At 45.9% G+C, this 27,417-nt stretch overlaps 1 protein-coding gene across 1 annotated transcript in view; it reads right to left on the reverse strand.

The window, feature by feature from the left end:
* Positions 1–301: 301 nt before the first annotated feature.
* Positions 302–27,417, reverse strand: part of LOC138568003 (NXPE family member 3-like) — a 540,599-nt gene continuing 513,483 nt past the window's right edge. Inside the window, exon 5 of the mRNA XM_069646413.1 lies at positions 302–2,101. Within this exon, the coding sequence (XP_069502514.1) occupies positions 1,569–2,101 (533 nt within the window). The 3' untranslated portion in view covers positions 302–1,568. The remainder of the gene's footprint in view (positions 2,102–27,417) is intronic.

Below are 27,417 nucleotides of genomic sequence, written 5' to 3' on the forward strand. Positions count from 1 at the left end.
TCGACTCCATCTTGCCAGTGTGCCTCTGCCTTCACCTCCAAAGACTGTCACTCTACACTCTTTTTAATAGCATTCTAAGAGGCCAGCAGCACTCCTGGCTCTGTCCCTTGGTGATCGACTTAGACAACAGATTAATGATTTCAATAGTACCGTTTTCATGTAAGGGGCGACACTCAACAGTTCCCATTTGGATACATGGATTCAAAGTGCCCTTTTATGGAAAGATGCAATAGGATCGTTCCACTCTGTGATAGGTCTATCCGTCTTCTTGAAATAACCTGCAACATTTATACTAAACGTGTTTTTTAATCAATACATTTTTTATTGGTTGGTGTGAGAAAATACATTATCTGATAAAATGTTCACATCAGTGGACAATACCATTTGCAATATATTAAAGCCAAGTTTCACAAATTGATGAACCAGCAACACATTTTAAATAGACATGCATCCACACATTTGTTTACTCTTTTTTTAAATCTTTTTTCTCGCTATAACCCTCTTTTGCCCCGATTATTTTAGCTCTATTCTTCCAATTCTTTTTTCTCACTGCCATACCACGCTCTTTACTTTTACCTATATGACACCCCCTTCATATGATGCCAATTGTCCCCTCTTATGAACACCCTTTCTCTAACAAAAATAAATATATTTCCCAAACATACTCCCATAGTTTATAAGCCATGGCCAGCCAGGCCATTTGGAGATCATAGTCTTCACCCTATTTTTTTCAATTTTGGAGAAATCAAATCCGGTATCCAAAAACTAGGCAAGCTTCACAGAAGGATAGATTACTATTGATAATTGCATGGCTCTGACTACTATTGTGGATAAATATACCAAAGCAAGCCAGGTGATAGATGCATTCCCTCTTTTCTCTATCTTGCTCTGGCGTTATGAAAGTGCAAAATTTGGGAATATAATTTTTGAGATTTGGAAATAGTCTGAAACTGTTACATATTCTTGATACAGACACAAAGTACCTATCTTGATGAACGGGACCTCCACAAGTTGGACTTGATCAACATGGATAAGGCATTAACCAGCTGAAAACAATATTACCTAAAGAGTGCAAGTATAGAAACCAAATCAGCAATTGGTGGAGAATTCAAACTAAATGTTTATATAGCCACAGAAGAAAACTAACTAACAGTATTGCAACTGCACCCAGTGGCACATTTTTACAGAGGAGACAATGTGCAACTAGCACCTGAGAGGTATTTGGTCTGAGCAGCTCAGAGTGGAGAGATCGAAGTGCAGATCAAAATCGCCTAGTAATATTGTGGCATAGACTGGAGGTGACAAAAGCACCCTTTCTGTGTCATTCACCCGTCTGTCCTACTAATGGCCATTGCAAAGTGAAAGGTACAGCATCTTATGAAAATCGACTTGATAAAGACTAGGGGCATCTTCTGCATGGTGACAATGCCTAGATCCTGTTCTTCTCGGCATCCATCATTTGTTTTCTCCCACCATTGGGTACCAGTTGAAAGGACCATCTTCAAAAGTTGACGTTTCACACAAGATAAAATAGAATTATTTGAGTAATTACCAGTTCTCCCGCATGCTCACTGGGGGCATATGAAGGAGAGGAACATGTCCACCTCATTTTGTACGATGACCCTCCCGGGATGGATATCATCTGTCAGATAGTGGCAGGAGGTCATTTCCCAGGCATCAACAATTGCCACAGGAAGCTCAGAAAACATCTTTCTGAGGATCATGTCTAGCTGGAGGGTGAGCCAGTCACTCCCATATATAGACTTGTATCCCGTGTTGGCTGTTTTGATGATCACTGTTGTCTGGGGGCTCCTCAGCAGGAGGTCAATGACTGCCTTGCGAATGTTTCTTACTCGATGGATGTACACCTCCACCGGATAAGTAGTGAAATGAGCCCAGATGGTAAATACAATGACCACGTCAGGCCCACCTCCGATTTCGGTGATGTCGTTTGACATGTAGTGGAGGTCTGCAATCATCGTCTTTGTTGTCCTCAGTGGGTTCCCGTGGGCTCTCCAATACAAAATTAAGCCATTGCTCGGGTCAACAGCTGCAAGGGGGCCTGACTTGTACTCTACATGCAAGTCGATCTTCTTGACAGCTGTGAAATTAAGAGAAAAAGGACTGTGAAAAGGAGGAGGTCAGAGTCAAGAGTTTCCTGTGAAGATGTCAAAGTGGAGGCAGTCATAGAAAGCAGATATTAGAGCTGAGGGAACAAGGCAAAAAAAAAGGTGGAAGTCAAAGGGGAAGGAAGTCACAAGAGAAGAGAACATGAGGTATAATATGCCCAAAAAGGCAGAGTATCAAACAGCTTTTAACCAAAATCATGAACATTGCACAAAAAGGAAACCATTGCTTCAAACAAAATTGCTTTCTGGCTGCTAGCAGACTGAGGACAAAGTTCCCCATTTAAAATAATTGGTTGGCACAGTTATTAAAATGCTTAATTGAACACAGTAATGAAACAAAGCACAAGCAAACAAAATCAAACTTAAGCACAGGTTTTAAAAAACATAAAACACGTACATGAAATCAAGCCCCCAATAGAAACACTTCAAAAAGATCCTATTCTAACAATAACCTTAAGGATTCTAGATATTGCTATCTAGTAGAATTGAACTTTACTGTTGTGATTTACTCATAGCAAGAATTTCTTTGGGCCATTTGATGCTTAGTTAAGGGTTCTATTTTCATTTAATAAAGTAAATTACTTTTTGGGTAATATACTTCTGACAAAATTATGTCTGTTCATTTTGTTTTCTATGTAAATGGGCGAGGTGGATCCCTACAAGAGCTACCCCTGTATCTCCACACCTCCTATATACCCGATCCCTAATAAACATATATCTATTTTTTCACTACAATGTAATTTATTTCGATAAAGCAATGGTACACCTGCTTGAAATATGCCAGCCAAAATGTATTGACTTGGGAAATGTCTCTTTCCTAAATGCACTTTGCCAGTTGGGCCTGTAGTAAGAGGATGTGTCAGGGGTAACTATAACAGCTAGGGCTCCATGAACAAGGGTTCAAAGGACACCAACAAAGTCTGTCATTCTGGCTTGGATAGAGGACCATGGCATTTGACTCCTTCAGATCACCAAAGCCACTTGCCTGTATATTTCTATCACTGAAACAATGGTACATCCATTTTCTTCCAGTAGGAGTATACTGCTGCAGCTATTGTTCTTGCATTGATGGTTAGCTACAGAATGTTTTCTTTTCTACCCATTAAATACTTCTTCCGAAGACTGCTTGTCGTGTTGTGTAATTTAACTTCAAGTACAATATTGCTGCCATAGAGCTTTTCTGGTAAGGATCTTGAGCTTAGGGCCCTTTAGTAACATGCATGCAATTGATAGGTTCGCAGAATAACTCTGAGTCTAAATAAGCAAACCAACTCAGGAAGATGGCAAAGTTCTGTTTTATTAAGAAGTATCTAAAACATGGAGTTACAACGAACATCAACAGAGGTTCGCTCAATTTTCTATCAGCAATCTTTTCACAAAGCATACATTTTATACTGAAAATACGTCAGAGGTGACGTGATACTACGTGGCAAATAATGAAAACTAGGGATTGTAATTGGCTTAAGTATGCATTGCATATGAACTGGGATTGCGATTGTCTGCCCATTGTCAGGTGGACAATATAAGCTCACCTCTAAAATGTAATTTCAAAATCATTAAGTACACAGTTTTCAATTGGTCTTCACACTATAAGGTCCTTCGTTATACGGACCTCTACAATTGGTTGACACGCTTGTGCCATGTCTGGAACATTCGCTTTACTTAGCAGCACGTAAGCCCAGACCCAGGTGCAAGGAGGTGGGCCTAACTGTACCGCCCCACCCAATTAGCCCAACATCTCTCATCACCCATGCCTTCTGCCATGAAGATCATCTTTGAACTTGGCCTAGCAAAGTATCCTTGTCTCTTGGAATACATGGGAGTGCAGGCACTCACTATCATTGTTCTAGGACTCCAGTTCAAATCTATTTTCATCCTTGGCTCATCTGACAGGAGACCACGATTTGGTCCATTTTGTAGGTTTTTAAATGTCTTAAATGAATAAAACTTGCACTCTTTGTGTTCTTTTTCTGCACCTTAAGAAGAGGTGATTCATCCGTCTCACGTTCACCCCTTTACAGAATATATATCTGACCTTGACTGCTTCAGTTTTGATACCAGGCCAGACAGCCTCGCCATGCAGCTCCACAATTTCAGCTTATTCTTGCTGCAACACAATTCTCGCCTTTTCTCTTCATGGGTCCTGGCTTACTAAATTCATGATACTGATGTCCAGCTCCTGTAAAATGGTGGCTCCGCCTGTATTCCATTCACTATGTGTAGCCAGCTTCTATGATGACATAATCTACCGTGCCTTTCAGCGTCTTTACACTTTTTGAATGTTTTATTCTCTGCAGCACTTCATGCACATGTAATCTTCTTTTTCGTACTTAAAAGTTTGCTTGACACTTTACTTCGTCATTAGTTTCTGTAAGATCTATGCATCCTATTCAGCCAACATCCCGGGATGTCGCACATGTCTCGTGTGAAGTCACTATCTTCTTTTTTTGCTCTTTTTCATATTCCTTCAGGGAGTTCCTCCCTCAGATTGCCGTCTCCGGGGATATATTCGATAGGGTTGTCTCAATGAGTATCTTCTTTTGAATATACGCTGCAGTATTGGCACAAATGCAGGTGTCAAACAAGGCACATTCTCAGACTTCCAACATATAGGAGGAAGGGGAGTGGGATTTCCTGGAGAGGCATGTAACTGCTCCTCTACATTCCCCCCTCTAGTTGAGTTCTCGACCATCGCTTCAATTGTTTCCACATCCTAGTATTTGTACTGGAAGAAGTGTTTGTTTGGCATCCATACCTTCATCACCCCATCAGGGTGCCGGTTGATTTGACATGTTCATCGATACTCCAGGCCATGTAGTTGCATTGTCCTTTCAGATTACAATAGATCCATCGTCCCACATACTTCTTATGATTCTTTGGATACAGGAAATTCGTTCCTTCAGTTGCTACAATACTGGCCTCTACATATTTTATGACAGCTTCATCAGTTAGCTCCTCAGGTCCTAGTCCGGATTCGACGTCGATCATGATCTTCATTCCTACCACATTCTTTGCTGTTTTCTTGATTTGGGCAATCGCTATCCTGATTTCACAGAATTCGAACATCACTAGCATTAATATAACTCCAAGGATTTTAAATGTGGTATTGGCACAACTGCTGGTGTCAAACACGGCACAATCTCAGACTTCCAACATATAGGAGGTAGGGGGTGGGATTTCCTGCAGAAGCATGTAACTGCTCCTCTACAATCTTCTTTCTGTGCCTCCTGGAAACATTGAGCTTTTCCACTAGGGACATGTCTTCTTGGTTGAGGAGAAAAGCAAAGTACCTCTAGACTTCAGGCAGGGATCACCTGTTGTGGTTCTTAGGCACATGCTGACAAATAGACCATTTTCTCTAGTGTACTGATTGTTCTTTATTGGGACAAAGACAATCTTCCAAAGGGGTACAAACTTGCCACCAGCAGTAGCCATGAGCTGACAGGAAGCCATTGTCACAAGTTGACCTTCTAAGCGCCGGTCAGGGCTCCTTCTCCAGGCAGCGCGACCGCAGTGCTCTGCCTCCATGCCACCAGGGGTCCTGTTTCGATCATGGATGGGTTCCTCCGCTCTGCCCAAGACGGTGCGGCGGTGGGCTCTCCTGCATTGCCTTTGGAGATTGCCATGGCGTCCTGCTGATGCGAGACACATGCACCTGCAATGCTGGAAGGTAGCCACGTGACAGCAGCGCATCACCTGACCAATCAGGAAATGCCTTCCTGATCTATATAAATGCACGGCAATTGCACCTCCTTGCTTCTCAGCTGTTTTGCGGGTGGCGTTAGTTTGGTATTTGCATTTTTTACTTCTGTTTTTAGGGATTATTTGGCTCAAGCGTTTTATGGATTGCTCCCTGTTTTTCCCTGTCGGACTTGGTGAACTGGTTATTTTCTGGACATTGGATTAATTGAATTTTTGACCCTGGAACTGTAAATGTGGAACTCTCTTGGATTTTCCCTAGATTTTGGAACTTTGGACATTGAACTCTGCTGAGACTAAGAAACTGGATATTGTCACCCACTTAGCGAGCGCCCGAGTGCCGTTTGGGTTAGGTTTGCAATATATGGGATTCGTTGACAACACCCATCAGGATTTCATCTCGTCAAGACACACCTATTCCTGGATCAGGTATTTTATGTATAGGGGGTTACATGAATATACATAGTTATAGATCTGTGTGAATAATTCCCTGTTTCTTTTCTACCTGCCTACAGCCTGACGGTGCTGTCTCCTGTCTCACCTTTTGTCCCAATTTATGGGCAGAGATTCTCCTTGCTTTTCTCTGGCTGTTACTTGGGGAAGAAGGTATACGTTTGTCTCAGACCTCAGTTTATGACAGACTGAGAAGCCACTTTTTACTCAGTTGGACTTATGGAGGCTGCCGAGGACCCGGTAGCAGCCTTGATTCAGGCCATTACGGCGCTTAGGGCAAACATGACAACCGCTAATACTGTATTGCACCAACGACTGGATGCAATCCAAAGCGGCCGTCACCCTCTACCTCCAGATGATGAGTTTGGTAATGGCATACCCCCGCAACCTGGGGCTGCTCCCATACCAGTTCCTCAGTCCCCGGTATATGTACCCTACTGAAGACCAAGCATTGAAAGAATACATAGACAAAGCCATGCACAACGGGCATATCAGACCCTCCCAGTCCCCGGCTGCGAGCTCTTTATTCTTCGTCCCTAAGACAGAAGGTGGCCTTCGACCTTATGTCGATTACAGATAGGTGGGCCAGATAACAACCAAAACAGGTAGCCCATCCCCCTGATCTCAGTCCTATTAGATCAACTTAAACAAGCAGTTATCTTTATGAAACTTGACCTAAGAGGTTCATACAATCTAGTCCGGATCCGAGAGGGCGGTAAGTGGAAGACGATTTTCTGCACACATTTTGGTCTACTCGAGTATACCGTTATGCCTTTTGGTTTTGTATGTTGTGTATCTCGACAATATACTCATATTCTCTCCATCATATGAGACATGTAAAACACGTATCAGAGGTGTTACTTCTACTTCGTCAAAATCAATTCTTTGCTAAAGCCGAAAAAAGCATGTATCACATCCCCGAGATCGACTTTTTAGGATTCCGGATAGCTCCGGGTGGTCTTTCTATGAATGTGACTAAGGTGAAAGCTCTCCTTGACTGGCCAGTAGCAACATCAATTAAGGACTTGCAGTCTTTTCTTGGTTTTGCTAATTTCTACCATCGCTTTAGTCAGGGATTCTCTGCCATTGCTGCTCCATTGACCAAGCTTACAAGTCCAACAGTTCCTTATCAAAGAACATCTGTGCAACAAGATGCCTTTGATACTTTGAAAACAGCTTTTACCACAGCCCCCGTTTTACAACACCCTGATCCTGATTCTGCATTTGTGGTAGAGGCCGATGTCTCTTCATTTGCCCTGGGGGCTGTCTTGTCTCAAGTCTGCTCCACCATTGGCTTGTTACATCCGGTGGCATTCCATTCTAGGAAATTCACTGTTACTGAAATGCATTACACGGTCACTGAGAAGGAACTGCTGGCCATCAAAGACACATTTATGGCTTGGAGGCATCACCTCTTTGGTGCTGAATGGCCAGTGACCGTGTATACTGATCACTGCAACATTCAGGATCAAGCTACTATGAAATGTGTGAACAGCCGACAATGCGTTGGCACATTTTCTTTTCTGCTTTCGATTTCACGATTGAACACCGTCCCGGTTCTGCACATGTAAAAGCGGAGGCCTTGTCTCGTCTGTCAGGCGGGGAAACTCTTCCTGTGTTTCCAGACACTGTTCTACAACAAACATACTTTGTTTGTCTTTTTACTCCACCACCTGCATTGGTCTCCTCTATACAAGAATGGGTTAAGATGCACCCTACCAACTTGCAATAGTGAATGTGGACTACCATGAGGGTTTACCCTTTGTCCAAGGTCGTCTACTTCTCCGAAAGCCGCAAACAAGACAACCCCTCAAGTGGTCACATGGTGCACCTATCAATGGACATCCTGGCCAACATAAAACCTTAACACTCCTACAACGATGGTGTTGGTGGCCAGGGATGAGAGGAGATACTATTGATTATGTCTCCTCCTGTTCCATATGTACACAGGGAAAAACATTAGGCAAAGCCTTTTGGTCTACATCAACCCATGCCAATCCCACATAATGCATGGTACATGGTATCCATGGATTTCATAACCGACCTACATAAGGTAAAAAAACAATATGATACCATTTGAGTAATCGTTGACTACTTCACAAAGATGGCTCGTTTGGTTCCCTGTACCAGCATACCTACAGCTCCAGTCCTGGCCAACTTATACTTCTGTTATGTGTTTTGTCTGTTCGGTCTATCGTCCATCATTGTCTCTGATCGGGGATCTCAGTTCACTTCACATTTCTGGACTGCTCTCACTTCTTTCCTTGGTATCGATCCCCGGTTTTCCTCTGGTTTTCATCAAGAAATGCCTGAAACAAACATTAGAACAGTATTTCCGCTGTGTGTGTCTACAATATCAAGACACATGGTACAATGTTTTATGCACAGCTGAATTTGCATACAATGCCCCTCACTCTGCAACATTTACCTCTCCTTTCTTTTCTCTTCATGGTCAGCACCATTGTTCATTGCATCTTCTTTTGGCTCCTTCGACTCACATCCCTGCTGTCAACGGCTGCTACAGAGATCTCAAGTCCATCCATGAACAGACACACACACATCTACGAGACGCTCAGTTGTACACGTGTCATACAGCCGACCAGCATCGTCGCCCTACCCTGGTATATGAACCATGGGACAAAGTATGGTTGTCGCCTTGTTTTCTCTGCATTCCTGGCTGTGGTAAGCTGCTCCCTCATTTTGCCGGTCCATATAAAATCACTAAAGTCACCAATTCTGTATCTTTCCGCCTGTCTCTGCCTGACTTATGGCATAACCATGCTGTATTTCATACATCTCTCGTTAAACCTTGTCCTGCTTATATCTGCTTTTCTGAACCTCCTCCTCCCATTCTACTGGGTTCTGCAGATGAGTATGAAGTCAATGCCATCCTTAATTCCCGTCTCTCCAGGGGGTGTTTGCAGTATTTAGTAGACTGGAAGGGTTATGGGCCCGAGGAGCAGACCTGGGAACCTGTTGCTAATATCCATGCCCCCCTGTTGGTTGCACAGTCCATCGTGCGCATTCTAAGCGCCTGCGGGCATTAGGGGGACTCTGTCACAAACTCACCGGCTAAGCGCTGGTCGCAGCGCTCTTCCCCCATGTTGCCGGTGTCCTCGCTCCATGTAAGGCAATCGCGGCACCCTGCCCCCATGCTGCCGGGCTCCCATTCCGTTCACGTCTGGGTTCACCTCCTCTCTGTCGCACTTGGAGATTGCCATGGTGTCTTGGTGATGCAAGAGGCGCACTCCAGCAACGCAGGAAGGCGGTCAAGTGACAACAGCGCATCACATGACTAATCAGGAAATGCCTTCCTGATCTATATAAATGTACATCAATTGCACATCCTGCCTTTTCAGCTGTTTTGCGGGTGACGTTCATTTGGTATTTGCATTTTTTACTTCTGTTTTGGGGGATTATTTTGGCTCAAGCATTTTCTGGATTGCTCCTGGTTTGTCCCTGTCGGATTGGTGAACTGGTTATTTAATGGTTATTTAATGGACATTGGATTAATTGGATTTTTGTCCCTGGAACTGTACCTTTGGAACTCTCTTGAATTTTTCCTGGATTTTGGAACTTTGAACAATGCATTAAAAAATAAAAAGTATTGTATTTGTTAATCCGGCCAAACCCTTGGGTATCACTGCGCAGGTAGTAAGAAGGCTTAACATGCCGGTTGCACAGAGGTAATACATAGTGCACATGAGTTATCACAAAATAAAATAAAATACAGGGCTATGCTCTGGGCGGTGCTTAGGTCCATGGGTTGCCCGGAGGATTTGGTCAAGGTCCTCCAGATAATCCATGAACATACATCAGTTTGTGTCAGATTCGGGGAACACGGACAGTGCACAGCCTTTTTTTAGACCTTCTTGGGCGTCCACCAGGGCTGTGTTGTGGCCCCGGTATTGTTTGCCCTTTACATAAATGGTGTCTCTGAGGCATTGGTTAACTCCCATACCGACTATATCACGGTGGGTGGCATCCCCTCCCAGTCTTAGGTTATGCCGATGATATGGTTTTAATTGCCCGTACCCCCAGAGCTTTACAATGCCTGGTAGATGTCTACACCCAATTTATGGCTTCCCATAAGCTGACTGTGAATTCACAAAAATCAGCATTTATGGCATGTAAGAGTTCGGGTGTTAGACATCTCAAGATGCGCACGATATGGAGTGGAGGCAAGCCTATCCCGAGGGACACCATCTTTGATTATCTGGGAATTTGTTTTACGGAGAATTGGCAAGGGTTTGGCCATGTCGATAAGCAATGTATGAGGATGAGACAGGCGCTTGGGGGTTTGACCCGCTTTCAACATAACTGCATGGGGCACCCAATCAAATTAATTCTCGAAGTATACAGAGCTCAAACAAAAACTGCCACTAATTATGGGGCAGCACTGTGGGGTGTGGAAAGGATTCCAAAAATCGAAAATGTGGAGCACTCCTTTCTTAAAAAACTGCTTGGGCTACCACAGTCTGCTCCAAACTATGGGACACATTTAGAACTGGGATGTCTACAGATTGCCGATGAGTGGCTATTGGCTCCAGTGTCGCATTGGATGGCACTATGGGCTAACCAGAAAACCACTCTTTCACATAAGATCATAAGAGCCCTGGTGTAACGCTCACCTGACTCCCACGGAGGCGCTGGCCTGGTTCGCGCTGCTGTGACCTCTTCTAAGGTGATGCGCAGGGTTCGGAAGACAGACTGGACCGGGCCCCCAAATCTGGCTTGTCTGGCTCGCAGAAGTATCCTTCTGTAGGCGAAAATAGGGGATTAACTGTCTGCGGGGTAATGCAATCAGCCTCCCACTTTCCCCTCTCACCCTCCTCGAAACCCTTCTGTGATTCCTCGTAGCGTCTCACCTTAGGGTCTGGAAGGACGAGCTCTCCATCCTGCTTCTGATGCAGGGGCGCGTTGGTATCCAGTTACTTCACTGGATTTTCGGATTGGTGAGAACCAAACTTGCTTGGCTTCCAGGTAAGTTTTTTGATAAGAGGTTCCCCTTGTGTCCATGCATTAATGTACTAATGCTAGTGTCTTTTTCCCCATAGGGGCCGGGGTACGGAATGCCGGGGAACAGGCACCGACCCGAGATGAGAGGTGAAATCCTTGTAGAAATCAGGTAAGTCTTTAATGAGCGTTTTTTGGTAATGTCTTTTCATTCGCTCATTAACGCTGATGTCTCTTTTTTCCCTTAGGGGCCGGGGTCCGGAAATGCCAGGATGCGGCGCGGACCCGAAATGAAGAGGGAATGAATCAACAGGTAAGTCTTAACATGGAGATTTACCTTTCCTTATTCCCTTCTCTCTCTCACCTTTTGTTCTGGTCTTTTTCTCCCTAGGCGCTGGGGCGTGACTGCGAATCCGGATGATCGCTGCTGAACATGGAGGCGCCCTGTAAAGGTGAGTGGAATGCGGCGCTGCAGCCTATCGACGCGATGAGCTTTTAAATAAAAGTCTTCCTTTTCAGGATTGTCGGCAAGATGTCTCCGGGATGCGGATTTAGCAGGTAAGGACTTTTCCTTCTTCTGTTCTCTTCTTCTCTTCCTTTGCAGGTGATCCAGGATGCTGGCAGGCGTGGCAGAAGTCAGGATGCAGGAGCAGACACGGTGAGCGTCCAGCTGCTAGATGCAGAACAACGCGAAGCACGTGTGGCTGTTCGGGTGGGGTTTAAATAGCCTTGGAAGAAGTTCCAGGTATGTATCCTTCCTCCAACCAGGTATGTATCCTTCCCCGACCACGCCCGGATGGTAAATTAGTCCCACAGGTAAAGTAGTTCCTTTCAGGCCTCAAGGAGGCCGGGATCCTGCAGCATGGTCTGCATCAGGTAAGTGCACCCAAGCACTTCCATAATGAGCCTGGAGCCATAGGCGCCAGGACTGATGTCTTTTATGAGCCTGGCGCAATAGGCGCGAGGACACTGTCCAAAGGGCCCCTATATGGGGTTGCTGGGTCCTTCCTTGGGGACTGGATGTCCGTTTTCGGGGACGCAGGGCTTGAACCGGCTCCCCGGGAGCGGGCATCATGACACCTGGTGAGTAGCTCAGCTGTAAAGAAAATCCCCTGGTTTATGTACATCCAGAAATGCATTAGACAGTTAAATTGTGCTAATCTTGTCTGCCCCTCAATCTTCTTGACCACCTGTGCGGTCAGGGCATACAAACAAATGTTTAATTCCATCTTGGTGGCAAATAGGGAGTCCGCTGCCTTGGGTATTCTTGGAAACAGAAGGCATATTGTGTTAACATCTGCAGACGCTATTCAGCCGTTCTTGCTCCATAGTGATAATCCTGCAGATCGCTGGGCCTTGACCCGAGCCCGGTTTGATTGCTTATGGTTAGGGGCACAAACAAAAAGCTGGACTCATAATGTGCAACCTACAGCTTGCCCCTGCTGTCAGTGGCCAGTGGAGGACCTGCTACACTTTGTGCTGTTTTGCCCACATTACACAGACCTAAGACAAAAAACACTTCTGCCGCTACTTAGGTCGGCTGGCTTGTCTCAGGCTAGGCCTGCTTTATGTTATCTGCTTTCAGCCGCTAAAATGCCAGTGGCCTGGGGCATGGTGGACTACTTGAGAAGGGCCTGGTATCAGAGAACTACATTCACTGTCCAAAATATGATCAAACCCTGAACATTTTTTTGAATCGTTTGGACGCTTCCTGTGGATTTTATCTTGATTTACACACATGCACATTTTAATCTTTTTTTATACATATGTAATGTTTGTAAGTTAATGCCGTGGACTTTTTTTAAAAAAAATGTTGAATTAGATTTTGTATTACTATGCAGTTCTATTTTGTGTATGGTTTATGGATAATTTGCTTCCGAATAAACTGAATATAAAAATAAAAAAAATACAGTTATGTACAAGGTATGAAAGTACAATTAGGTCTCAATATATACATGATAATCATATTTTCAGAAAATAACTTTTAAATCACGATAGGCAAAAATATCTAACAGACTCTTGTTATAGACATTAAGGGTAGGCTGCTGTCCAAAACAGGATGGTTAACATTTATTAAATGGCCATGTTTTTAGAAGTTTCTTGAATTGGGTATGTGAAATCTCACTACGGATGCTTATAGGGAGAGAATTCCCTAACCTGGGGCCAGCAACAAAGAAGCAGGAGTCTCTGGTTATAGAGTTCTTGAATCGCGGGACACATAGCAGTAAGTCATTGTTGGATCAAAGGAGCCTGCAAGGAGTTTTATGCTTTAAGCAGAAGTTTAAGTAGGTTGGGGCATTTTGAGTGATACAATTATGCATGGTAGTAAGAGTTTTGAATAGAATTGTAGCTTGTATGGGGAGTCAGTGGTAGTTTCTCCTGGTTTGAGATACGTGCTCATTTTTTATTTTTTTATTCTTATGGCTTCTCTAAGGACCTTATTTTGTAACAGTTGTAACTTGGTTGGATTTTTCTTAGTTGATCCTAATAGAAGAATGTTACAGTAATCAAGTTTACACAAAATAAGGGCTCTGGCAAGAGTGATGCAGTTTGGTGTGGAGGGAAATAAGCTTGGCTGTGTATGAAGTGGAAGACGTGAGGGAATTGATGTGTCTGGTCATAGTGAGACTTGAGTCTAAATACACCCCTAAAGTTTTGACTTGGTTGGAAATTGGAAGGGCGTGTCATCAATGATGATAGAGGTTTAATCTTGGGGACGTTTTTTCAGTTGGGCTGTTGAGCATAAAATAAGTATCTCTGTTTTTTCACCATTGAGGCAGAGGCTATTAAAGGCCATCCAGTTTTGGATATGGGAATCGGTATTGTTTGTGGTGATGGTGTCTAGGTCTTTATTTCCCATGATTGGGATAGGTATCTGAGTGTCATCAGCAAAATTGGTATAGATGACGCCCATGGCATCCAGTGCGGAGAATAGCAATTTAGTGTAGGCATATTATAATGTGGGTGTCAAGACCCTCGCCCAAAACCCCCTCTGGCATACCCATTGTCCAGGTGGAGTCAGGACTCGGCCTCTAGAGCCTGGCATCCTCTTCAAAAGCCCTCATGGGGCCAGTCCTGGCGCCAGGCTCATACACCATGAACAACAATGTGCTTGGGAACTACTTTATTGTATTGTCAGCCAACATGGAGGCATCCACATAGCTTGGTTCCCTAAGAACCAAGCTATGCGGTCTAGTGTTTTGGGTGTGGCAGGCCTGGAACTAATTTCCCTGGTACTACTTTACCTGGGCTATATAAAACCACACCCTGACTGCAGAACATGCTTTGTGTTACTTTGCAGCTTGCAACTTGACGCTCTCCGTGACCAGCTATTCCCTCGAACCTCGGAGAAGCAGAACCTGCAAGGAGACTAAAGGAACATCATTAGCAGCAGCATCTTACCTGCAGTCTTCATCTTTAAAAACTCGCAGCTACTGAGAACAGCTTCCTCGAATCGGCACGCCTTCCGGACAGAATGACCTGAAAGAGGAAGATAGAGGTAACATTAAAGAAAGCTGTAGAGACATTTACAAATTATGAACTGCTCAAAAGGCTTACCTGGCTGGTCACCTCTCGGCTGGCACCACTCCGGACATTCCACTCACGCTGAAGAATACAGCGACCTACAAGGAAGGAAAACACAGGTTAGCAAAGGCAAGACTTTGCAGCGCTGGGCATAGCGCTTACTTACCGCATCATAGCGCTCTTAATGCGCCATCATTTACCAGCGGGGCTTAACCAAGCCAGTTTGTCGCACTGAAGCTCTGCATACTTAAGGGAGAAAAAAGAGACATTTTAAACAAAGAAAGGCATGCAGGATAGCAACAAAACTAAAGAACAGCAATAAGACCTACCTGAACAATATCAAACGGCGTCAGTGAAGTAACTGGACCGCACTCGCCCATGAAAGACAACGCGCCCCAGCAAAGAAGGCAGGACGGAGAGCACGCCTAATTCTACCACAAGGTGAGGAGAGGGCGCCAGAGGGACTGAAAGCATACGGGGGGTGGAGGGAGGATACTTACCCCAGTCAGTCAGTCTTGAACACAGTCCTCCTGTATTTTACAGTCCTTCCCCGCAGACCACATCAGGGCAAAGCTGAGAAGCATCCCAGTGAGTAACCCGACTGGGTGGCGTCCCTGTGGATACCAGGTGAGCGTAACAGTGGGAGAAAGGCAGGAACCTTGTGGTACTCCAAGGGTACTGGTATGGGGTCAGCAGCTTCTTCACCTATGCCAACTCTAGAAGTTTGTTCTGATAAGAATGATTTGATCCAAGCGGTTGCATTTTGCGAAAATTTGAAGTTATTCGTAAGGGATAGGCATAGTTTGTCATGGTCGACCAGGTCAAACGCAGCAGATAAGTCAAGCAATAGGAGTATGCTAAGTTTTCCTGAGTCTCTAATAGAGTCCATTTGATTTTTTAAATCAAGCAAGGCAGTCTCCGTGCTATGTGTCATGATCTCTGCTTCCAAAAGGTCAGGGTTTTCCCAACTCCCTTGGAAGCAGATCCATAACCCAGGTTCCGAGGGCCAACCAGTCCCAATTGGGACCTTTTGGACCCAGTCCTGGCGCCAGTGGCACCAGGCTCATAAATGTGCCCAGTCCCAGCGCTGGAAGCGCCGGGCTCATAATGCTTGGGTGGACTTACCTGCAGCAGACCATGCTGCTTACTTGCCTGCCAGCTGAGGCTCTGATCCTCTTCTGTTTGTAACTACTTTTCCTGTTGGTTGGGGCAGGAGCCACTCCCTAGATTCAGAACACTGGAACTCTTCTGGAAAGCAGGAACTCTTTTCTTACCTAGGCGTGGCTGTGAAAGGAGACACCTAAGCACTACAGGAGGCTATTTAAACCACACCCGGTGGATGAATCTTGCTTTGCGTTATTCTGCATCCTCTGCAGCAGAACGCTCATCATGTCTTCTGCATCGGATCCTGGGCCTAAGGAAAAAGGCTTACCATCCTGAATCCAGTCTTCAGCAACACCTATAAAGACAAGAAAGAACAGGTTAGCATTCCGGCATCTGAAAGACAAAGGCTTACCTACTCTTCGTGCGCTCCGGAGGTCTTCACACTGCATTCCGGCATCTGAAAGACAAAAGCTTACCGACTCTTCGCACGCTCCGGAGGCCTTCGGCGCTGCATCCTGCATCTGAAAGACAAAACAAGGTGCGTTTAAAGACATTGGGGAACTTTGATACTCACGTGCCATTACTCCTTTCCACATTAACCCCAGTGGGTATTCCGGCACCCTGCAGCCGCTCCGAACTCGTACCTGCAAAATAAAAGACAGTTAGAGCGCATCGTGAAGCAGGCAACAAGCGCTTACTTACGTGCTTCCAGGCGCTTCTATTCATCATACGGACTCCATCTTCAACTCCCTTCAGCCCGTCATCCGCCATCGCCGGAACCTGCAAAACAAGAGACATCATTGCTAAAGACTTTAAAGACAATAGAATTACTCGAAACTTACCGTTCGTGCAGTAAACGACGGACAGCAGTCCTCTGAAGTCAAGAGGCCTGCGCTACCGATCCAGTGAAGAAACTGGTTACAGCACCCTGCCCCGAGGCAGATGGAGAGCTCGGCATTCACTTACCTAAGGTGAGAGCGTTAACCTTTGGGGGTCTACAGGAGAGCAAAAAAGGGAAGAGATAGGGACACCCCAATAACCCCAGTTCATTAATCCCATATTTTCTGTCTGCAGACATCTTACTCTTGAAGTCAGGCACACAGTGCACAGAGGTCCAGCCCAAAGAGCCAACCGGGTGCTACACATCACCTTTGAAGATACGGTAGTCGCCCAGTCAAGACCGGCGCCTCTGCGAGAATCAGGTGAGCGTTACAAAACGCAAAGCCTACCGCAAAACTCTCGCCCAGGCGCTATGGAAACCTCGGATACTGACCACCTAGCCCGGTTACTTGGGGAACTAAGGGCAGAAGTGCATGCAGCTCGTCAGAAAACGAATGCTCTAAGAAGGGAACTAATTATTTCCAAGGAGAGAACAGACGGTCTTGCTAGACAATTGCTACAGTCACAAGCCGGACAAACCCCGTTACCCGCATCAGGGGCAAATCTTCCTTCAACATCCTCTATGAATCCAGTGCAGATCAACCTACCTGGGAATGTACCTCTGGCTCCGCCCGAACGATTTTCTGGTGACCCAAAGGGGTTTGCAGTATTTATCAATCAGTGCCGGTTGCACTTTTTATGCCGGCCAGCAGCCTTTCCAACTGATCAAGCTAAAGTAGCTTTTGTACTTTCGTACCTTAGTGGCAATGCGGCAGACTGGTCGATCCCTCTAGTTAATCTAGATGATCCGGTTCTCCATGATTTTCAAGCCTTTCAGCTTAGTATGGAAAAACTGTTCGCAAGACATTCACAGGGGCAGGCCTTGGACAATGAGCTTCTTTCGTTGCGACAGGGTAATCAAGACCTTTTGGCTTATATTGCATCTTTCAATAGACTAATAGTGGAAACTCAATGGCCTGTGGACAAAAGGATTACGCTGTTTTACAGAGGTCTACGTGGAGAGCTCAAAGACGTTTTAGCCCAAGTAGTGAATCCCCCACAAGACTGTTCAGATTATATAGACTTGGTCGTTCAAATAGATCATAGACTGCAGAACAGGAAGGCCGACCGTTCCAAGTTTGATGCTCGAGTATTTTCCAAACCGCCAACTCCTTCCAAAGGAGTAGACTCCGGGGAACCCATGCAAATCGGGGGTCTGAAAGGTCCTCTAACACAAAAGGAGCGGGAAAGGAGAAAACAGTTGCAATTATGCCTATATTGCGGAAACTCAGGGCACTTTCTTCGAGACTGTCCGGTGAAACCTGCCAAGAAGGCAGTAGGAGCTGCAGTTACCAAAGTTACAAACTCTGAACAGGTAAACGACCTCGCCCGACAAGAATAGAGGTCCTCTTGCCGAGCGTGGAAACCAGTTCCGTGACCTCGCATTTCGTGATACCCATGGTCCTCATCAGCCCTGATAATCCGGATCGATTACATGCAATTGAAGCTTACATCGACAGCGGTGCCATCGGCAATTATGTGGATCATCAAATGGTTTTGAGGATGAATCTAACTCTTTGTCCCAAGGCTGTAAAGGACGTCATCACTACAGTGGATGGTACGGAGATAGCCTCCGGGCCAGTAACGCATACCACTCAAGAGGTGACGCTAGTAAGTCAAGATGGACACCATGAGAAGATCGTGTTCGATGTGATCAAGGCCCCTCAGTTTCAGATTATTCTAGGAATACCTTGGTTAGAGAAACACAATCCTCTGATCGATTGGCGAGCAAGAACGGTCCAGTTTCCAGAATGTGTCTCTACTTGTCACCCTCCACCTGGTGTTGCACTGGCAGCAATTTCTTCAGAGACTCCCCAGTTACCTCCCGAATACCTTGAATACCAAGATGTTTTCCGGAAGGATCAGGCTAACACTCTACCTCCTCATAGGTCTTATGACTGCCAGATAGACCTGATACCTGGATCTACTCCTCCTTGTAGTAGAATTTATGCCCTCACCGAGCCTGAGAACCTTCACCTTCGACAATACCTGGATCAATACCTGGCGAATGGGTTTATTCGTCCTTCCAAGTCCCCTGCTTCTTCAGCTTTGTTCTTCGTTCCAAAAAAGGAAGGAGACCTTAGAACTTGTATCGATTATCGCTCCCTGAACCAGATCACCGTTAAGAATAGATATCTGTTACCTTTGATCCCTGAACTCCTGGACCAAGTCAGAAAAGCATGCATATATACAAAGCTGGATCTTAGAGGAGCTTACCACTTGGTACGAGTAAAAGAGGGCGATGAATGGAAGACTGCCTTCCGCACCAAGTATGGGCTATTTGAATATCAGGTCATGCCCTTCGGACTTTGCAATGCCCCGGCCGCCTTTCAATATTTTATGAACGATGTCCTCAGAGAGCTCATAGATGTGTGTGTTGTTGTTTACATTGACGACATCCTCGTTTATTCTTCATCGGAATCTGAACATCGGAAACACTTGAAAATGGTCCTCGAAAGATTGCGTCAACACAAACTTTTCGCTAAGTTGGAAAAATGTGTTTTCAACGTGACTGAAGTTGAATTCTTGGGATTCATATTATCACCTGGCGGAGTACGTATGGATTCAAAGAAGGTCGATGCAGTTCTCAAATGGCCATCACCATCCTCCGTAAAAGGTGTGCAAAGCATGTTAGGCTTCGCTAACTTTTACCGCAGGTTTATCCCCGAATTCTCTCGAATAGTCCAGCCCATCACTGCCTTGTTAAAGAAAAACAAACGTTTTGAATGGTCTACCGAGGCGGAACAAGCTTTCCAGGATTTGAAGACTAAATTTATCTCTGCACCAATCTTAAAACACCCTCGCCCCGAACTCCCCTACATCGTGGAAACTGATGCTTCAAGCCTTGCCATGGGGGTAGTTCTATCACAAAAGGACCCGGTAACCAATCAGTTGCATCCCGTGGCATTTTGGTCCCGCAAATTCTCGCCTCCTGAAATCAATTACACCATTACTGACAAGGAACTTCTGGCTATCAAGTCTGCCTTTAAGGCTTGGCGGCATTATCTGCTGGGGGCCCGACACACCGTTACTGTGATTACGGATCACCGAAACCTGCAATATTTGAAAACCGCAAAAGCCCAATCCTCTAGACAACTCCGTTGGGCATTATTCTTTGCCGAGTTTGACTTCATAATTACCTATCGACCTGGTACAAAGAACGGTAAAGCTGATGCCCTTTCTCGGATGGGAGTGGAAGAACACTTGATCAACCCTAAACCTGTACCAATCATTCCCGAACAAAGAATTCTGGGTGTAATCGCCACAGAATCCATAGAGGAAGTTAAGGATAAAGCCAGGCAACTTGTAACTCCAGCAGACATACAGAATTGGCATCTGCAGGGAAAGGACTTTACAGTAAAGGACAACTTATTGTATTTCCAAGAACGATTATACCTACCCAGCACAGATTTACAGAAAAAAGTAATCTCCTGTTATCACGATTCTTTAATGGAAGGTCATCCCGGTATGGCCAAGACCTCAGAAAAGATCAAGCGCTACTTCTGGTGGCCGTCTTGGAAAAAAGATATCAGAGACTTTATAATGTCTTGTGGAGTATGCGCCCAAAACAAGAGTCAAAAGGAAAGACCAGCAGGCCTCTTACGCCCTATTGACATCCCACCTCGCCCTTGGCATACGCTTTCTATGGACTTCATCACCGATCTACCTCCATGCTCCGGATACAATACGATTCTAGTAATCGTGGACTTATTCTCCAAGATGGCGCATTTCATTCCGCTCAAAGGCTTGCCAACAGCAGCAACTCTGGCCCGAGAATTTCTCGAAAACATCGTCCGACTACACGGTTTTCCTTCGGTTCTAATTTCGGATCGAGGTAGTCAATTTATTTCTCATTTTTGGCGAAGTTGCTGTCGGTCGGCTCAAATTGATGTGAGACTATCGACCAGTCACCACCCTCAGACCGACGGACAAACTCTGGAACAGTATTTACGCTGCATGCTGCAACAAACTGAAAAAGCTTGGAAAGACATCCTTTGGATAGCCGAATATGCCTACAATAACTCTGTCCATTCGGGAACTGGGAAAACACCGTTTTTTCTTTTGTATGGCAGTCACCCTCGAACCTCGGAGTTGGATCCCCTCCAAGATCTTGAAACACCAGCAGTAGACTACCTGCATTCTACAATCACCCAAGCCTTTAAGGAAGCTGTTTCTCACCTTCAAAGGGCTAAAGAACAATACAAGAAAGGAGCAGATCAACATCGGAAGGAAGCCCCTCAATATCAAGTAGGGGACCAAGTCTGGTTATCCACCAAATATCTACCTCTAAAAGGGCCACGCACATTCAACCCAAGATACCTTGGTCCCTATTCCATCACTACCATAGTAAACCCAGTAGCGGTCAAGTTGGACTTGCCCCCTCACATGAAGATACATCCGGTCTTCCACGTCTCTCTATTAAAACCCGTGCAACCTCAAACCCGACTAACTAAATCTCCAAAACCCATCCTAGTTGATGGAGAACTCGAGTTTGAAGTCAAAAGCATTCTGGACTCCAAGATCTCCAAATCTAAACTATTTTACCTAATTGACTGGAAAGGCTACGGCCCTCAAGAGAGATCCTGGGAACCTGCTGAATATGTCCACGCTCCTCGCCTAATCAAAAGATTTCACCGAACATTTCCTGACAAGCCAAAACCCCCGGAGAAGCCCGGTTTGGGAGGGGCCTTGAGGGGGGGTACTGTCATGATCTCTGCTTCCAAAAGGTCAGGGTTTTCCCAACTCCCTTGGAAGCAGATCCATAACCCAGGTTCCGAGGGCCAACCAGTCCCAATTGGGACCTTTTGGACCCAGTCCTGGCGCCAGTGGCACCAGGCTCATAAATGTGCCCAGTCCCAGCGCTGGAAGCGCCGGGCTCATAATGCTTGGGTGGACTTACCTGCAGCAGACCATGCTGCTTACTTGCCTGCCAGCTGAGCCTCTGATCCTCTTCTGTTTGGAACTACTTTTCCTGTTGGGTGGGGCAGGAGCCACTCCCTAGATTCAGAACACTGGAACTCTTCTGGAAAGCAGGAACTCTTTTCTTACCTAGGCGTGGCTGTGGAAGGAGACTTCTAAGCACTACAGGAGGCTATTTAAACCACACCCGGTGGATGAATCTTGCTTTGCGTTATTCTGCATCCTCTGCAGCAGAACGCTCATCATGTCTTCTGCATCGGATCCTGGGCCTAAGGAAAAAGGCTTACCATCCTGAATCCAGTCTTCAGCAACACCTATAAAGACAAGAAAGAACAGGTTAGCATTCCGGCATCTGAAAGACAAAGGCTTACCTACTCTTCGTGCGCTCCGGAGGTCTTCACACTGCATTCCGGCATCTGAAAGACAAAAGCTTACCGACTCTTCGCATGCTCCGGAGGCCTTCGGCGCTGCACCCTGCATCTGAAAGACAAAACAAGGTGCGTTTAAAGACATTGGGGAACTTTGATACTCACGTGCCATTACTCCTTTCCACATCAACCCCAGTGGGTATTCCGGCACCCTGCAGCCGCTCCGAACTCGTACCTGCAAAATAAAAGACAGTTAGAGCGCATCGTGAAGCAGGCAACAAGCGCTTACTTACGTGCTTCCAGGCGCTTCTATTCACCATACGGACTCCATCTTCAACTCCCTTCAGCCCGTCATCCGCCATCGCCGGAACCTGCAAAACAAGAGACATCATTGCTAAAGACTTTAAAGACAATAGAATTACTCGAAACTTACCGTTTGTGCAGTAAACGACGGACAGCAGTCCTCTGAAGTCAAGAGGCCTGCGCTACCGATCCAGTGAAGAAACTGGTTACAGCACCCTGCCCCGAGGCAGATGGAGAGCTCGGCATTCACTTACCTAAGGTGAGAGCGTTAACCTTTGGGGGTCTACAGGAGAGCAAAAAAGGGAAGAGATAGGGACACCCCAATAACCCCAGTTCATTAATCCCATATTTTCTGTCTGCAGACATCTTACTCTTGAAGTCAGGCACACAGTGCACAGAGGTCCAGCCCAAAGAGCCAACCGGGTGCTACACATCACCTTTGAAGATACGGTAGTCGCCCAGTCAAGACCGGCGCCTCTGCGAGAATCAGGTGAGCGTTACACTATGTTTGGGTCGGAAGCCCAATTGTCTTTCACCTAATAAGTGGTTGTTTTCTAAATACACTTGCACGTGATTATAAGCAATTTTGTCTATTAATTTACGGAGGAAGGGGCCTGTGGTGATGGGTCTGTAGTTGATGGGGATGCTGGGGTCTAGGGATATCAGCTAGGACAGTATTGGAACTGAAGGAGGCGTTAATGAAGTTGGTGATGATGGGGGTAAGGGTTTGAGAGCAGGATGTAGCTAGTTTTGCTGGGAAGCTGTCACCTTTACAGTAGGAGGGTTTGAGAGAGGCAATCACTTTACTTACAAGGTCCTGTGAGATCAATGAGAAGTGAAATTGTGTGGTTGTGTCGGTCAGATTGGTTTGGTCAATTGGTACATAGCTCAAGCATTTTTCTAGTAGTTTTCTTTTGGAAGTGATTTTATCTTGGAGGGAGTTTATTTTGGAAGCTAAGGCATTTTGAATGGTCGTACACCATGCTTTACTAGCAGTGGCTACACGAGGGGGGGGCAATGGGCGTTTCCAGTTCTCCCAGAATGAGGAACAATTCTTTACTGTTGGAGGCTGCATTAGCAATGCGTGTATTAAACGTGTTGGTTTTGTGTCTGATAATAGCACGTTTGTATTTTGAAGTGAGTGAGTGGAGTTCTTTTTTAGCTTCATCCGTGAGTTTTTTTCTGGTAAGATGCTCTAGCGCTCTTTTGTTCCTTCTAAGTTCTATGAGTTCATCATTAAACCAGGCATTACTACGTTTTGGTCTGGTAGTTTGGGTTTCAGAGGGACAACTTCGTCAATGGCAGATTTTAGGCAGGTATTATAGTAGTGGGCAATGGTAGAAGGGTTGGAGCATGTGATGGGATGATCTGATACAAGTTTGTTAATAATAGGGGTGATGATCTGATAGAGGTTTGTTAATAATAGGGGTGAGTTTCTCTTGTGTGAGCTTGCATGAGTTTAGTACTAGTATAGGGGTGGGTGGTGGTGATGGGGTTTCCCGTAAATCATTTGTCGCTATATTGAATCGGATTAGGAAGTGATCAGACCAAAAGGTGTTACTGATGCTTTACAGGGCGACTGTGTTATTCAGTGAAAGTATCCAATCGAGGATTCTCCCTTTGGAATGGGTGGGTTTATTAACAATTTGTACAAACTGCATGTCTTGTAATGCATTGTGGAAAGCTGTGGCTTTAAGGTCTTGGGGGCCATTGTATCCTAGGTTTATGTCTCCTAAGAGTAAGCATTTAGTTTTGGGTTGGAGTTAGGGGGTAATGAGTAGAGGGATGTCAGTGTCGGGAGATTAGCAGGATTAGGTGCTTTGTAAAACACGATGAGGTTGATAGTAGTTTCGGGATCTGTGGTTAATTTAAGAGAAAGGAGCTCGTAACCCTCTAGTTTCTCATTGCTGCAGATTCTGAGCTGAAGAGAGGCTTTCTCAATAATAGCTACTCCACCTCCCACTTTGTCTTGTCGGTCAGATCTAAATATGATGTAGTTGGGAGGAATGGCTAATGACAGTAGTGGGCCTGTGGCTGGGTGAAGCCAAGTATCCGTGAGTGCCATGAAGTCTAGCTTGTGTTCCAGGATGATGTTGTGCACTTCTGAGGCATGTGCGCCTAATGAACACACATGTAATAAGGCTCCTTTAAGGAGATTGGTTGGGGGGGTTGATGAGCGAGTCTGGTAGAGGTGATAGACATATAGGGGGTATTGTGGCGCATGTCAGCAGTGCAGTGTGAGATGCTTTGGTCAAGGCTGGTCTTGCAGTTGGTTTTTGTGGTGAGTGGATAGTGTACTTAGATATCTTGTAGCTGACGGAATGGGCGGAGGTAGGGGGAGTTTTTGTAGGGATGTCAGATGGGCCTTGGGTGTGGAATGTGCGGGCTGACAGTCTAGCTTTGCTAGAAATTCCTGTGATGGGCCGGATGGATGAGAATTTCTGGGGAGATGTTCTGGAGTTCTGTCTCATGAAGCCTAGGCACGGCGCAGTGGGTGGGATTGTAGGACCATGGCCTCCAATAGTGATTAGTGGTGCTAGTGAAGGGGAGTGGGGGAACACACAGTGTTAAAGTATTTCTTTGGGCAGGGTCCACAGTGTTTTTCATGATATTTACCCTTAGTTTTGAGCTCACAGGGAAAGGGTCAGTTGTAGGTAGAAATGGTGTAGGACAAGGTAAAGGGTAACGTTCAGTGCAATAGATGCAGGCGAGGCCTAGGTCTTGGTAGATATATGCACCTTTGGAATATGGTAAAGTAGCGGTATGAATCTGGATACTGGGGTGGGCAGGCGTCATATCGGAGTATGATGTGGCTCAGTGGGATGATGGATTATTGGAAATGTATTGAGCTAGGCAGAATACAGGGAGCACAAAGAATATTCCAATGTTAAAAGCGTGATGGGAATGTATAGTTTATAAGAGACTGTTAAAAAAAGTGCAATGCAGTATGGTGGCAGTAGGAAACGAAATAGTGCTGGAATGGGTATAGTAGGATATAGAAAAGCACTTGCAGGCACTATTTGTTGAGGCTAGGGTACACAGAGTTAGAATAATTGCAATATGAGTCAGTTGGTTGATGTTCGCTATCCGATGATCGGATAAGTATCAGTAATGTAAGTAAGGTGCATGGAAGCTCTAGGCGCGGGGGCAGTACTGTAAGATGCACAGGGTTGCAACTGAGTATAGTATTGGGTAGGTAGAGAGGGAGGGGGGTGCTGCAGAGTGCACATCACGCGCAGCACTAATGATTTATGGCGCTATGATGGGGGGTATGTAACCAGGTTACCCTGCTAGAGGTGAGCTATAGCATAGAGTGGGTACGTACATACAAAATTATGCAACAGGATCAGACGATGCTAACAAATAGCTAACAAAGCAAGACTATAATTGTAGATACACTGCATGAGCATTGACGTGGATGTGATCGCAACTATGGGTAACATTCAAATGACAGGTTTGTTACAGTAAACATTCAGATCGCAATGAAACGTTTAGTCGGGAAGACGTGCTTACCCTAAATGGCAGCAAAACAAATCATATCTAATGAGTGTCCTTAGGAGAAACTTCTTTGGGAAGGTCATCAGTTTGTCCAGCTTATTCCTGGCATATGCCTGAGTGGTAATTTGAGGCCCCTGGTGAGCAGAGTGGCGCGCCCCGTGCCCGTTTTGGCTCTGAGAGGCACTGGCCTTTTGAGGCGGGCCTTCGGAGTGGAGGGTCGTCTCTCAATTTACGGTTCCTCCTGGGACTCGAAGAAGGTTGATGCAGCCAATAGAGTTGGGCTGTGATGTCGTCCGGTTGCTATGCAACAGACAAACTATACAGCAGCAGCCATCTTAAGTGCTCCTGCACGTGGAATTGAACGGCAGTGAAGCAAATATAGCAAAAGTATCACAGGGCAGATTGGGAACTGGGCTCCACGGCACAGCACACAGGGTGTAGGGCGGTACTAGTGGGCATACGCCGTACACCTTACCCTGCAGCAGATGAGCAGATGGATTGACGGATTCGATGGTAGCAGGCGGATTTCTGCTGCGCTTCTCCTGAAGTCACAGGCTGGATGGGGAGGGGGGACCTGCCCTCTTCCCTGGCACGCTGTTATGCTCACCTGGTCTCTGCGGGAATGTTGGGGCACAGTTGCAGCCCTCCCAGGAAGTAGAACCCCCCTGTCTGCTTTCTCCCACTGCAAATAGGCTGTGGACTACTGCGATGAATTGGAACACTCTTCCTGCGTAGATCTGAGAGGACGTAAGTTTGCTGGCCTGTGAGTGAATGTCAAACCCTGCTTCCCATAGCGTGGTTTCCGAGAGCATGCATCGATCCATTAAGGCTCACCTGTAGATTATTAATGGTGAGCTCTCCGTCCTGCTACTTCTGGCACAGGTCCTTCATCCATGGTGTCCAGTCCAGCTGTGACTATTCCACGCCTTTCTGGTAAGTGTCTTTCAGTTTTCTCTTTCTCTTGAAGTATTTGTATTGTCTTTCTCACAGCCTGTTGTCAGCTCTGTAATAATGTCTATCTTTCTCCCAAATAGGTGTGATTACAGCCCAGCAGAGCACGAGGTGGCTCCAGATGAGGAACGGAGGATCCTGCGGCAGTCCAGCAGCAGGTAAGTGAGATTTCAAGGATAAGCGCGAAGAATTTTGCAAGCGCAACCTCAAACTGAAAGTTCGTAATGTCTAACCTTGCCTTTTGTCCTTTTACAGGGTCCGCCTTTGTGGATGAAGAAGATGTCGTGTTGCGGTGCCCAGAGCTGAAGTCCTGCATGCCGGAGGATGAAGAAGATGTTGTACTGCGGTGCCCAGAGTTGAAGTCCTGCGTGCCGGAGGATGAAGAAGATATCATGCTGCGGTGCCCCGAGCTGAAGTCCTGCGTTCCGCAGGATGAAGAATGGATGCCAGGCTCAGCGGTGAAGAATGCAGGTGAATGCTGACTCCAGGAGGCAAGCATATGGGAAGGAGACTGGATTCCCAAAGGTAAGTGCTGCTTTATCCCAGATGGCAGTGAGCGTTACGCTGCATGC

The sequence above is a fragment of the Ambystoma mexicanum genome, chromosome 1p (genome assembly GCF_040938575.1).
Source record: "Ambystoma mexicanum isolate Mex_15411 chromosome 1p, UKY_AmexF1_1, whole genome shotgun sequence".
NCBI classification, from domain to species: Eukaryota; Metazoa; Chordata; class Amphibia; order Caudata; family Ambystomatidae; genus Ambystoma; species Ambystoma mexicanum.